The sequence below is a fragment of the Crocodylus porosus genome, unplaced genomic scaffold (assembly GCF_001723895.1).
Source record: "Crocodylus porosus isolate Cpor-Errol unplaced genomic scaffold, CroPor_comp1, whole genome shotgun sequence".
NCBI lineage: Eukaryota > Metazoa > Chordata > Crocodylia > Crocodylidae > Crocodylus > Crocodylus porosus.
Window position 1 is genome coordinate 19,978,888 of NW_017728907.1, and position 13,529 is coordinate 19,992,416.

The 13,529-nt window shown below is 43.5% G+C and overlaps 1 protein-coding gene across 1 annotated transcript in view; it reads left to right on the forward strand.

Annotated features, from left to right (window-relative positions):
* The window catches only part of CEP350 (centrosomal protein 350), a 113,744-nt gene extending 101,962 nt beyond the window's left edge, over nt 1-11,782 (forward strand). The window contains exon 41 of the mRNA XM_019530581.1: nt 7,717-11,782. Within this exon, the coding sequence (XP_019386126.1) occupies nt 7,717-7,881 (165 nt within the window). The 3' untranslated portion in view covers nt 7,882-11,782. The remainder of the gene's footprint in view (nt 1-7,716) is intronic.
* Nucleotides 11,783-13,529: the final 1,747 nt, after the last annotated feature.

Consider the following 13,529-nt stretch of genomic DNA (forward strand, 5'->3'; position numbering starts at 1 on the left):
GACATAAACAGGATGCATTTCAATACTGACAAGTGCAGGGTGCCCTACTTGGGCAGTAGTAACCAGCAGCACACTTACAGAATGGGAAACTCCCTTCTTGAGAGCATGGAGGCAGAAAGGGATCTTGGAGTCGTTATTGACTCCAAGATGAACATGGGCCGACAATGCGAGGTCACAGTTGGCAGGGCTAACCAGACCTTGTTGTGCATCCACAGGTGCATCTCAAGTAGACCCAAGGAGGTGATCCTCCCCCTCTATGCAACACTGGTCAGGCCACAGCTGAAGTACTGCATCTAGTTCTGTGCGTCCCACTTCAGGAAGGATGTGGACAGCATTGAGAGGGTCCAGAGGAGGGCCACCTGCATGATCCGGGGACAACAGGGCAGACCCTACATTGAAAGACTGCGGGACCTAAACCTGTTCAGCCTTCACAAGAGAAGGCTGAGGGGGGACCTGGTGACTGCCTATAAGCTCACTAGGGGGGATCAGAAGGGTTTGGGGGAGACACTGTTTCCCCTAGCACCCCCTGGCATGACAAGGAACAATAGACACAAATTATTGGAGAGTGGGTTTAGATTAGACATCCACAAGAACTACTTCACAGTTGGGGTGGCTAGGAGCTGGAACCAACTTCCAAGGGAAGTGGTGCTGGCTCCTACCCTGGGGTTCTTCAAGAAGAGGCTTGATGCCTACCTGGCTGGACTCATTTGAGTCCAGTATTTCTCTCGCCCAGGCCGGGGGTCGGGCTTGAAGATCTACAAGGTCCCTTCCGACCCGACTTCTATGATTCTATGACCTCTGCAGCTCTAGCTCCTACTTTGCTCCTCAGTGCAATTCTTAGATAAGCTGTACCAGGAGTATTGCTAGCAACTCTTTTCCATTATTAACACTAAAGCTTACTTCTGCAGGTTCCATTTTCCAGCATCAAACAGCTTGGCTGGATACTAATTCTGATCTTGCCACAGATCTCCATTCCCTCAGCATTATGGCCATGTCTCTTCTGCTGCCATTTCTGTGGATATTCATGGTTCTCTTTCAGGCGTGAGGAACCTTTACAGACTTTGTCCCCTGGGTTATAGTCCTTTTCTGTCTGAATTTAGATTTGGCTTCTCAGTATCATTTCCCCACTTCCCCTTTTGTTTCTTGTCCATACAAAAAGAGAATTTCGGAAGCCTACTTTCAGGTTTGTTGACAGTGTGCACCCTTACCCTATTCAGAAGTTTTGGGTTAAAAATCTGGGCTGAGGGGAGAGATTTTGTGGAAATTTAGTATTTGTTATTATTTTCTAGGGATAACAACTGAACCATTTTTCTTTTTTGAAAGAAAAAGTAAATGATTTCCTAGCTGAAACGTAACAAATGAATTGTCAACATGATTATTCAAATTTTTCTTTGGAAAATTCCGGTCTTCATTAAGCAAAAAAATTCAGTAACTTCCACTAATAATTTCAATGAAAATCACAACTGTTGGTAAAAAAACTAAACCTTTTTGAAAGTCCAGTAGTTCTTCACAGTTAAAGTTTAGAAAAAAAAAAAAAAAAAAAAATCTGTAACCAGTTTGAGTTCTGCTATCCTCTGATCTTGATTTCTTCATCTTGTGCAGCTTTCTTCATACTCCACAGGAGATTTCCTTAGGCACACATAAGAATTAGATGCCAGCCCTCTTGTGTGTTCATGGGAAGTTGGGCATCTTGCTGCTTTGTGCTTCTAAAGGTCTCCCCTTCAGTTTTTGAAAATTTACCTTCCTCTCTGTAATGCGGGTAGGGTCAGCTCTTGCCTCGTACCTTCTCCCACATTCCCTGCACTTCCCACTCCTTGCCTGCAGCAACTTTGATGTTGTTAGTTGTAGTGCCATGGGGAATCCCTCAAACCAGTAGCAGCTCTGAGGGTAGCCTGACCTGTTCAGTCAGACCATTTGCCCTACCCAAGCCCTTTTTTGCCCACCTGCACCCATGCAGAGGTCCCTTTTCACAGGGTTGCCTTGGAGGTTTCTCAGAGCTTGTAGGGGCTCCAGCTGTCAAAGCCTAGGCACCTTTTTCTCTGTCTGTGCTTGCCTTGGTCCACTGATTAAAAGCCTCAACCACTGGGTTATAGTTCTGGCCTCAACAGTTGTGTTCACCCCTTTTGGGGTTCTGTCTCGATGTGCTAGTCTTCCCCTTGGCTTTAGGCTGTCTTCTGGCCCCTGTAATAAAAAAGGGGCCACACTTCAACACCCCTGCTTATAGTTTTCTTTGCCCCTGTAGCCACAACCCAGTCCTCTAGCTCACAAGTCCAAACCAAATCAAAAAGCACGAGCCATCTGCATGTCAAAAGAAACAAGTTTCCCTCCTTGGGTAAATGCAGCCTGCAGGCCTTACCTGCTTAGGAGTCTTTTGTCACCCAGTTTGCCTGACTGTTCACCTGCACCCACACTCTCCTGGGCTCCTTTCTTCCCCTCTCCTTGTTTGGCCCCAGGCTGGGTTTAAATCCACTAATCCAGCCTCCTCCTGCTTACCTGTTGCCCCTAGAGACCAGGTGTAACCGGTCATTCAGTTGCTCATTAGCTGCCCCTTAACTTCCTGCCATCTCAAGCCTCACCAGTCACAGGGGCAGGGGTTCCTTGTTACACTCTATCAATTGTTGTTACATGTTCATTATATTTAAAGCACTGGCAGTAGTGGTTGTTGTAATAGCATAAACCCAGTCATCCCTGCTTTTTCACTTGGCCTCTTAGTCTAAAGTTAAATTGATGAATTCTTAGAAAAGATTATTAAAGAGGCCAGTCTCAACAGACTGGCTGATGACAACTTCCTGAGGGATACCCAGCACGGGTTTGTTGCAGGTAGGTCTTGCTTGACCAATCTTATCTCCTTCTATGATCAGGTGACCTATCACCTGGACAAGGGAGAGGAGATTGACGTCATATATCTTGACTTCGGAAAAGCCTTCGATCTGGTATCCCATGATCACCTCTTGGCAAAACTGTCCAATTGCGGACTTGGGTCCACCGTGATTCACTGGCTGGGGAATTGGCTCTGTGGTTGGACCCAGAGGGTGGTGGTTGACGGAAGTCAGTCGTCATGGTGCCCTGTGACCAGTGGGGTTCCCCAAGTCTCTGTCCTTGGACCTATTTTGTTCAACATCCTCATTAATGATGTGGACTTTAGAGTCAGAAGTGGAGTGGTCAGGTTCACCAATGATACGGAACTCTGGGGTAAACATCCACACCTGAGGACAGGCGGGTGATCCAGGTGGATCTTGACAGGCTCAGGAAATGGGCGGACGAGAACCTGATGGTGTTTAACACCAAAATATACAAGGTTCTCCATCTTGGGAGGAAAAACCTGCAGCATCCTTATAGGCTTGGTAGTGCTATGCTGGTTAGCACTATGGATGAAAGGGACTTGGGGGTCATGATTGACCACAAGATGAATATGAGTCTTCAATGTGATGCTGCTGCCAGTAAAGCAAGCTGAATGCTGGCTTGCATCCATAGATGCTTCTCAGGCAAATCCCAGGACATCATTCTCCCCTTGTACTCAGCCTTGGTGAGGCCACAGCTGGAGTACTGCATCCAGTTTTGGGCTCCTCAATTCAAAAGGATGTGGAGAAGCTTGAGAGAGTCCAGAGAAGAGCCATGCGCAGGATCAGAGGTCAGGAAAACAGACCTTATGACAACAGGCTGAGAGCCATGGGACTCTTTAGCCTGGAAAAGCGCAGGCTCAGGGGTGATCTGATGGCCACCTGTAAGTTTGTTTTTTTTTTATCAGGGGTGTTCACTAGGATCTGGGGGGACAGTTGTTCACCAGAGCACCCCAAGGGATGATGAGGTCGAATGGTTATAAATGGCAAGACCATTTCAGGCTGGACATAAGAAAGAATTTCTTTACTGTCCAAGCCCCCAAGGTCTGGAATAGCCTGCCACCGGAGGTGGTTCATGCACCTACATTGAACGCCTTCAGGAGAAGTTTGGATGCTTATCTTGCTGGGATCCTATGACCCCAGCTAACTTCCTGCCCCTGGGCCAGGGTGCTGGACTCAATGATCTTCCGAGGTCCCTTCCAGCCCTAATGTCTATAAAAACCTATGAAATCATGCATGTGAGTGATGCTTAAAGCTCTGCTACTGCTTTCTGTCTGTGGAAGTAGGCTGGTAAGTTTGTGGACAAGCTGGAAAAGTGCATGGAGCAGAACCAGATGCAGTTCCATAAGGGTAAATGCAGAGTGCTTCATCTGGGAAGACGTAACCAGCAATATGAGTATAGCTTAGGAGGAAAGTCCTGGCCAGCACAGTGGCTGAAAGGGACCTCAAGGTTATGGTTGATCACAGGATGAACATGAGCCGCCAGTGCGAAGCTGTAGTCAACAGAGCTAATACCATACTGGGATGCATTAGCCAGTGTGTTGCCGGCAGGGCTAAGGAAGCAATAACTTCCTTTTTATTTGGTGTTAGTGAGACCCCACATGGAGACTGGACAGATACCTTGCTGGGATCATTTTGATCTCAGCAATGTTCCTGGCCAGAGCAAGGGGGTTGGACTCAATGTTCTTTGGAGTTCTCTTTCCAGCCCTTAATTTCTATAATTCTTCCCAGAGCATAGAGGATGGTGAAGCTGGACAAAAGCAGAGGTAATAGCTTAGTTTTTTGGGCCAGTGAGCCTATGAATGACCCTCTTTAAAACTTACCTGACCTTAGCCTGTTAATTTAAGGCCTGAAGTCTTTCTATTCTGTTGTAGTTCTGAAAAACAAACAGAAGCAGTTTGCAATAAAAGGGGATCTGTTTTGCAGTTGCAGGCTTTCTAGTTGGAAATGAGGAACCTCTTTCCATGACTCCCCTATGGATTTGTTTTTTTGGGTTTTGTTTTTTTAATTATTTTCAGTGTGATAAGGAAAAGAATATACTTGCCTGCGCATGTGCATCTGCACATCATCATAATTGGGCACCTACCAAATTTGGGGCTGCTGCCCACCAATTTGTGGTCCAAGCACATGCCAGTCACCACTTTTCATGGCAGAGCACAGCAGGACCCCCACAGCTCTGATTGGCCAAGAGGTCCCAGAATTCCCACCCCTCCATGCTTCAGGACACCAGGGCTTCCTGCCCTTTTCTATTTTTGCAGCACTTAATTCCACTTCCCACTTGCTGCTGAGGTTGTTTTGCACCTTTTCACGGTCCCTGCACTTTCAGGGAGATCAACCGAATTTGCAGTTTCTGTGGAAATTACAATTTCGGTAGGTCCCTAATCATAAACGTTTGAGTGAGGTGGGAAGGGCGTGAGAGAATTTAAAAAGAGCCTTGGGTCATTCCAGCCAGTGTGAGAAGTTGTTATTAATTAATTGCCAAGGATAAGGAATGGTTCTCTTGTGCCATGGAGCAGTATCAGCTAGCTTCTTGGTCTCCACAGCAGGTGGGGGGAAGAAATCCTCCTTCAATCTCATAGGCACTAGGCATTACTCAGCCATTTTTACCACTAGAGGGGGCCACGGAAGAAAAAATAACTCTTCCCCTGCTTCTATGGCAGCATACACGTTTCTTGCAGCAATAACAGTCACATCCTTGGTACACTTTATTCCATCCATAGCACCCCCTTACTCGGGCAGTTATTTCAGGTGGAGGTCCACTTACTGAGTTTTGGCAAGCCATTGAGGGCCACGTGACAGACATCCGGGGCAGATAAATATTAATTTTCTAAATTTTTAGGGGCCCCGCAGGCCAGATAGAATGGCCCACGGGCTGCCTTTTGCCCGCCCCTGCCTTAACTGCACCAATAGCTCTTCATTTGCCAAATCAATAGCAGTATTCAGCATCTTCAAAACCTCTGCTTCTAGTGGGGTGAGCCCGAAAAACAAATAACAAACTGGAAGCACAGTGGGCTTTTGCACCCAAAACCACACTTGCTTACTAAAGACAACTTTACTTTCTTTTTCATTTTGTGATTTAGCTAATTGCTGGATTCATGATTTGGCCACCAGAAGCAAGAAGCACATGGATCCAGACATTTCTGCCACCCACGTTTCAAATTCCTCCAAGTTTGTAGAACTCGGAGCTTCCAACCCCAAGATGAAAGCACAACCCTGGTTGCCTAAATCAGCTTCAGAAGGCCCCCAAACTTCCCATTTAGGTTGTAACCTTCTCTGAAGGAAGCATCTATTAGTCAGTGTATCTCTCAGCAGGGTTTTCACCACGCTTACCCAGGGATGCCAATATATTGTAATGTGCTTTTAGCTGGATTTCTGAAAAGGCTCAGCCTCAATGCCATAAGAGCCTGGCCTCTCTGTTATTGAGCTTCTTCTAGGAGTAAAGAGAGTACTTCTCTTGATCTTTATTCATTTTTTGTTGAAGACTCCTGCATCACCTGGTGTTTTTTCAGTGACATCAGTCTCTTCTTCCTGGGACTCTGGGGCTTGAATTGGAATCACAGGAAGAAGTCTTCTCCCAAAAGCTGTGGGATGTGGATGTGCAGGCTGCTGCATTGCTTCCTTGATTTTAAGCCATAACACTTTGTCCTGGGTTGTTAGTAGTATGGGGAAGAAAAGGCTGTGATGAAAGGGAGTGAGGTTGTCAATGCCAGGCTGTCCTGGTGCTGCTAACATGCAGGGAGTCCAGCGTGGGGGACTCAGTCCCCCATGCCATCCTCACACCAGCAGTCGTTTGATTAGCATCTCAGAAATGCTGTTCCTGAGCCTAAAAACCACACATGTTGCCATCCCATTAATAAGAGTGTTGTAACTCTGACCATTAATGAAAACAAAGAGACAAATTATTAATGTAGTTCTAATTAGCACAACATTCCTTTAGCAGTTATGCCCTTGAGACAAATGAAGCATGAAATATTGCTAAAATCCTTATTTTATACAGAACATAGTACTGCACTGTGCACTGTTTGCCTGCTTCTCTACTTCTGCTTTCAGGAGAATTAGTACTGTAATCAGATGTGAATTTCTTTTATTTCTGAATTTGTTCATATTTCTAATTTTTTTTTATTTCCCTCATTTAGTTTGCCTCTTCTCATTCAGGGTTGTGTTTTGTACAGCACTCATGCCATCCATTGACTTTTTACAAATGAGAAATTAATTGGTTTCTTTCAGATTGAATTCGCATTTATTGGTCGGTAGTGATGCATGATGTTACATCAGTATTGTGTTTTAAACAAAAATAGTGTGTAACAATACAAGGAAACATTTTAAAATGAACAGTGAAATGAAGGGGGAAAATAAATAGGATACCTAATTATACTATTTTAAAGGAGATATATTGTGCAGTTGCTCATTTAATGTTCTGAGAACACATCTGCAACCACTTTTTCAGGAGTACACAGCTTAAACTTTATTCAGGGCTGGTTACAAGACACCTTCAATGGAGGTCACCATTAATGGCGTGTGTTCTAATCAGATGTAAGCCCTCAGCACTCTTGTAAGTGCTGGACTGGACTGAACATCCAGGCTCACTCACGGGTTAATGAATCATCAAATAGTGAAGAAACAGGAGTTGCTGCATTGCTTTTCAAATCCTTTTGCATTTAATGAAATGGGTAAAATAGAGAATATTGGCAAACAGCAGAGACTGTTGTGGTGGTCTATTTGTTGATCATCACAGCACTTACAGAAAAATATTTTCTTTATTAGCAAGTAATTCTTTATCATGCATCTCATGTTTGGTTCTTCCTGGAAGCTCTGAAAGTGCACAAGATATGCTAAGCAGCAGTAAAGTAATATTTTTTTTTCTCTACCCTCCAAGGTACAGGAACTTCATGAGGAAGAAGCTCAGTGGGTGAACTATGATGAGGATGAGCTGTGTGTGAAGATGCAGTTGGCAGATGGGATCTTTGAGGCCTTAATCAGAGACACCATTGATGTTCTTAACCAGATAAATGAAAAACAGCAGAGACTACTTCTTGTGTGACATCCCTGGAAATAAATCAGACACTGTGCTATAGGCCTTTCTGCCTTCTGACATACTACACCTCCACCGTAACTACACTGCTGCTGGACTTTCAGCTGTGGATTTTAAAGGCCACTTGGATGTGATGAATCAACCTGGTTTTGCATGCCTCACCTTAGGAGACCTTACACTGGATCTCTTGTTCGTGATGAATAGGATCCCTCACTTGATGCTGGCATGTGGAGTGTTCATGTCATCCTTGTGCCAAGGAAGTACTCAGCTTAGCTGCCAGCAGCTCCCAATGGCTCAGACTGGGCTGGGAACTGTAGGTTGTTCTCTGAAGGTGGGATTGCTGGGCTGGGAGAGGTTGGGAGACTGGCCACTCTGCCTGGAATTGTTGTCAAGAGTTGAAACTCAAGTGATCTTTAGGTATGCACCAGTGATTATGATAACTACTGGTTTGGTTGGGTTTTAGCCATAAAGAAGATTTTAAAGTCCTTTACAGTGTTATGCTCTTAACCACTTCTCCTTCTTACCCCGCAGGCCCAACTGCATGCATCAGTTTTTCCACTCCAGGGCCTGATTCCATTCTAAAGTCCACTTCCACCTTTGTTGCTGAGGTGTAGTACCCAACAGGATCCCTGGGCTAATCCAGGGGAATTGGTAACCTTGCATTCTTCATCCATTTGCACAGTTCTTACCTCTTCCCTATCTGTTTTACTTAAGTGCAGAACAAGAGCAAGGTAAAGGCTGCTGAAAGTTGGCTCCAACAGACTAGCCTGAGGCCAACTTTACTTCTGCCATGTAGCATTTCTTCACTTCCTGAACCACCAGCTGCTCCTTGATAAATGGATACTCAGGATTCTCTCAGGCATCAGATGTGTGGGAGTGGAAAATATTTCTTCACACAGCTTTGGTCCTCAATCCCTCCCTTGTTATCATTGAACTCTTATAAATAGGAAGAGCTGCTGCTTGACAGATATAGGGAAATGAGTGTTCTGCACCAAAGAAAGTGGTGTCCAGTGCTTGACTCTGTGCATGTTTTGTGCTTGTGGGATTTTTTTAACTTATTTTAAGATAATTTATTAAGTTGGAAATCAGGAACATGTCCTGTGCAATGGTTGCACTTTCTTAGGTTTTGAAATGGCAGAACCTATGAAAGGTACTTGGATAACATGACATCTATCCTGGAAACTTGTAGGGTCCATATTCTTTGCACAAAAAACCTCAGCCTCGTGGGACAGTGGGGAGGATCAAGGGAGTCAAACCTTGGGAAGCAAAGGCAGCAATTGTAAAAGGAACCTCAGCTGGACCAGTGTCAGAAATTATGAAGTGTTTGGAGTAAGCTAAAAAGAAGATCTCAGAATCCTTCCTGCTCTTATTACCTTCTCTTTCATCAGAAATGGTTTATTCCCAGGAGCTATAAGCTGAAGATGGCCACTGCGTGCAATGTTTGGAGCTGTTCAGTTACAGTGCTCTCTGTCTTCTGAGGGCCTTCTTGACTTACCCATTTTGTGGTTCTTGGTTGAACATAGACAATCTAGGGTTGAGTGTTGATGCCTTAATAGTGGAAATCCTGTTTACCAGCACAGGACCAGACCCAGAGTAGATTCATATTCTCCAGACATGTGGGAGTGTTGAGGTGCACTCAGAAGCATGTTAGGAGGCACCCAAAGATACTGTAGCCCTTGATATGCACATGGGGTAATCTCTGACCCTTTACTGCATCTATCTGTTTCTTGGGCTTCCAACTATGCATACCTCCATCACTGCTCCATTGTGCTCCCTCCTTGTCCATCTTTATTTTTGGAAAACTGTCCTTGAAATATTTGCATTTTGCACAGTGACACAAACACAGTCATTTTTGTAAATCAGGGACAGCAGTGAGAAATGTTGGAGTGGGAGGGGATTGATCATATCTGAATCTCACCTGTCATATATTGCCAGCATCTCATTTGTGAGTTATTAGTGATGAGCCATATCTACAAGAGCATAGTGAGCAAAAGAACAAAGGGAAACACATAATGTAGTGAAACATTTCTGACCAAACACGTATATCTGTCTGTGCTAACTTCCCTTATAGCTGTATGGAAGTCAGACGATCCTGTTGCAACAGCATTCAGCTTCTCCTAAGCAATTCACTTTGCCATTTAAATCAGTAAGATAGTTGGGTTCATGATGCTGAACTTCAGAACTGCCAAGTGCTTCAAACAAATGAGATAAAGCTGCTGTCTTTAAATCAGCATGGTGTTGTGGATTGGGTCCCTGTCTCAGATTCCATTTCCTGGGCTATCTTCTTTTCAAAAGGGACAATTGTTATTTTTGTAAGTGGCAATAACAGTAGAGAGGACAGAGTACCAGTACAGACATCTACAATGCAGACTTATATTGTGAATATTGTAGAAATGGTAGAAAAAGTTGTTTTCATCCCTGAGATATCATGGCCTATGCTGAGGTAGTAAGATGGTTTACCTCTCTGAGGGTACCTTCTGGGGTATAGGGCTGGTATGTGGGAATTTGAAAGCAGCAGCAGCAGAGATCGTGTTTGTTGCAGCTGGTTCCTCCTAATGTGGAAGGAGGTTGGAGAGAACATTTCAAAGTATCTGTAACAATTCCCAGCAGGAGCAGTGTGAAACAAAATAACTGCATATGCTTGTTAAGTGACCTTAACATTGGATGAGTACTGGAGTACAATGGAGACTAGGACTCAAGAGTATTGAGACTTGGTGATGGTCCCTTTAGTCAGAGTTCATAACAAATTTTCAGCTGAGATGGGAATCTCTGGGCTGAATAAACAAATTGCACTTCACTGCTCTCCCTTCCCCCCCCACTTCTCCAAGTTTAAGATATTCTGTCATGATAATGATCTGATCCTTATTAAATTGTCTTGGTGAAAGAGTGAGAAATCTGAGGTTAAAGGGATACTGGTACTCTCTTTATTTTCTGAGCAGCAAATTGGAGCAAGCTCTCACTAGTAGAGCAAAAGCACTGGATTGAGTTGATATGGAAAGTTAATTCCCTTTTCAGCCCAGGAAAAGATCAGTCAATGCCATATAGAAAAGCCCAGGCTTGTGTGAATATGGAAGGTGACCCTCTCTCACAATAGGATGCTTCCTAAGCTACTGATTTTTGGAATATTATTACTATACCTTTCTGATTATGTTTTGTTGCTCATAAAGTTGAGTAGTTTATTGAAAAAAAATCTATCTTGTTGGCTTTGTTTTCCTGAAAAAGTGGCCTTAGATATTTGCAATACTTGAATAAAGTGTGTACCTGCAGAAGATATTCAGTAGCACAGTGATGGAGAACATTTAAATAACTATCTTGCAAAGAACGGAGTGCAGTTCTGACTTTCATATCCCTTTGCTACCTTAAGAATCTTGGGAGAATAAAATTCTTTCCAGCAGAGGAAGAGTTGATGCATACAAAGTGCTTAGTTTGAACTATAGGAATTCTGAAATGTTTACAAATCACCTAAAATGGAGGAAAAAATATCAAGAACTTATTTGTAATTTAAAAAACTAAATGCAAAAATACATACAGACATGAGAGAGGAGTACTGTAATTAACCTGCATTTGAGAGGTTTTTTCCTTGACTTTGCAGAGCCTTTTGATACACATTTGCAAAGCCGCCTTTTGGGAGGCCTGGCCTCCCCATGTACTGTATTGTGCAGATATTAACAATAAACCAGTTTACTGTGTATGTGTACATAACTTGTTCACTTGGTTCTGGGCCAGTTTCAGTGAATAATCCCACCCGGAGCAGCTTTGCACAGTAGACATAAGGATGTGGGGTTTTTTGTAATTAAGAACTGTAAAATACACCAGGGTGGTCCCTGTGTACACCAGTGTAAATATCTTTGTTAACTGAAATGTACTTTAAGAGGATAAAATCTGTAAATAAATTGATTTATAAATTTAATGACTGCCTGCACTGCTGCTTTATTAAACTAGGTTTATTTTTCTGTTAGCATGTCTACTTATGTTCATTTTAAAGATTAATCAACTCAGTTAAATTGAATTACTGTTTTTCTCAGCTTTTATTGATAGAAGAAAATTTTAAATATTTAGAAAACTTCATGGCAAGTTGTTTTAAGAAAAAAAAATCAGGAAATTGGTTCTTTAGTATAAATGATCATTGAAATAAGAGTATTTCCTTTGGCTTATACTTTTGGGCGGTATACATCTGATCTGTTTCATAGAATATAAGTAACCTGGTAGTAGGTTATTCACTAGGTATAGGAGAGTGATAAATCTAGATTAATTTTCTTTTATTCAATCCATGTCTTATCTTCCTTACTTGTATAGTATTGTCACTTTCAAAAGGCATGAATCAGGTTTCAGAACATCACAAGTAATTTATGAAGAGTTTTGAGTCTTTTTTTCATTCATTCCAGTTTACAAGCCTTGGGAAGCAGAGCATCAAGCTTTTCTCTGCAGCTGCTGCATCTATAACTATTTCTATGTTCTTTTTTAATTAAAAAGATGTGCTCAGTCAGGATACTGGGAACTGAGGCTTTAATAAAAACACTAAACATTGCAAAATTCATGAAAAATAAGCCTAAGAGTGGCCAAGACTGATATATTTTATTACAAGTTGTCACACTGGGGATTCCAAAAGAGCCTGGGAATTAGGTCTCTTGTTCCAGCTGAAATTCAGTGGAAGTTGAACACGTTTAAGCCACTTTGAAAATTCTTTCCATGCATTTCCATTACCAAAGTTCTGTGCACTTCACTTCCCTCATTAGTTGAGCTGGTTAATTTTACTTCCTACTTCCCATGCTTCAGGCCAGTGCTGTTCTGTTTGGGTTCCCAACTCTGTGCAGTATCACTTAAGATCAGGAAATTGTTTTCCAAAAATAGTATGGTAAGGTTCCAAGTTTATTACAGACATGCAGTACCCTAGAGTTCCAGGCTGAGCAGCAGCCTGAAGTGCTGTTGCTTCACCTCTAGAGGACCAGAGAGCACCCATCCCAACATGCCTTGCAGTGGGTGATTTGCCTGGAGTTTCCCCATGACTCTTCAAGTATAGAAGAAAAAGTCAACAGGCTAACTCCAAACCATCCTTGATGAATCCATCCCCACCAATCCCATGTGCTAGAGTGTCTGTTTAGTTTCACTGTGAACCTGGGGAACTAGCTGGAGCTTTATGAGGTCATGGTTGTGCATGCCCTATGTGCCTAGCAGCAACAGCTTGAGCCCCAGTAGCACTGCTCCAGGCAGAGACTGCAGGTCTTCCATAGCTTCCTCAGGGCAATTCTATGCCACGTGTGCCAGTTGTCTTGCAGCTCCTGAAAGCACAAGCTGACCTAGCTGAGGAAGTTAAAGACGCATCTATCACTTTTTTTGCTTCAATGTTGTCACCCAAACTGATGTGGCAGCCAGGAGCGAGGCCGTATGACATGCCATAGACCTCTGTACAAACCACAGGTGCTTCTGGTCAAGGCAAACAAGCAGCCACCGGTTTGGGAGCACATTGTCCTGTCAACCTTGGACCACAGGCAGTGGCAGATAAACCTTTGTATGTCCTGGGTTACTGCCACAGAAATCTGCACCATGCTGGTGCTCATCCCCAGTAGCCAAGTCACCAAGATGAGGGCACCCCTGACCAGAGACTCATGTAACCATCACCATATGGAAGCTCACAATCACTGACAGCCGCTGGTCCA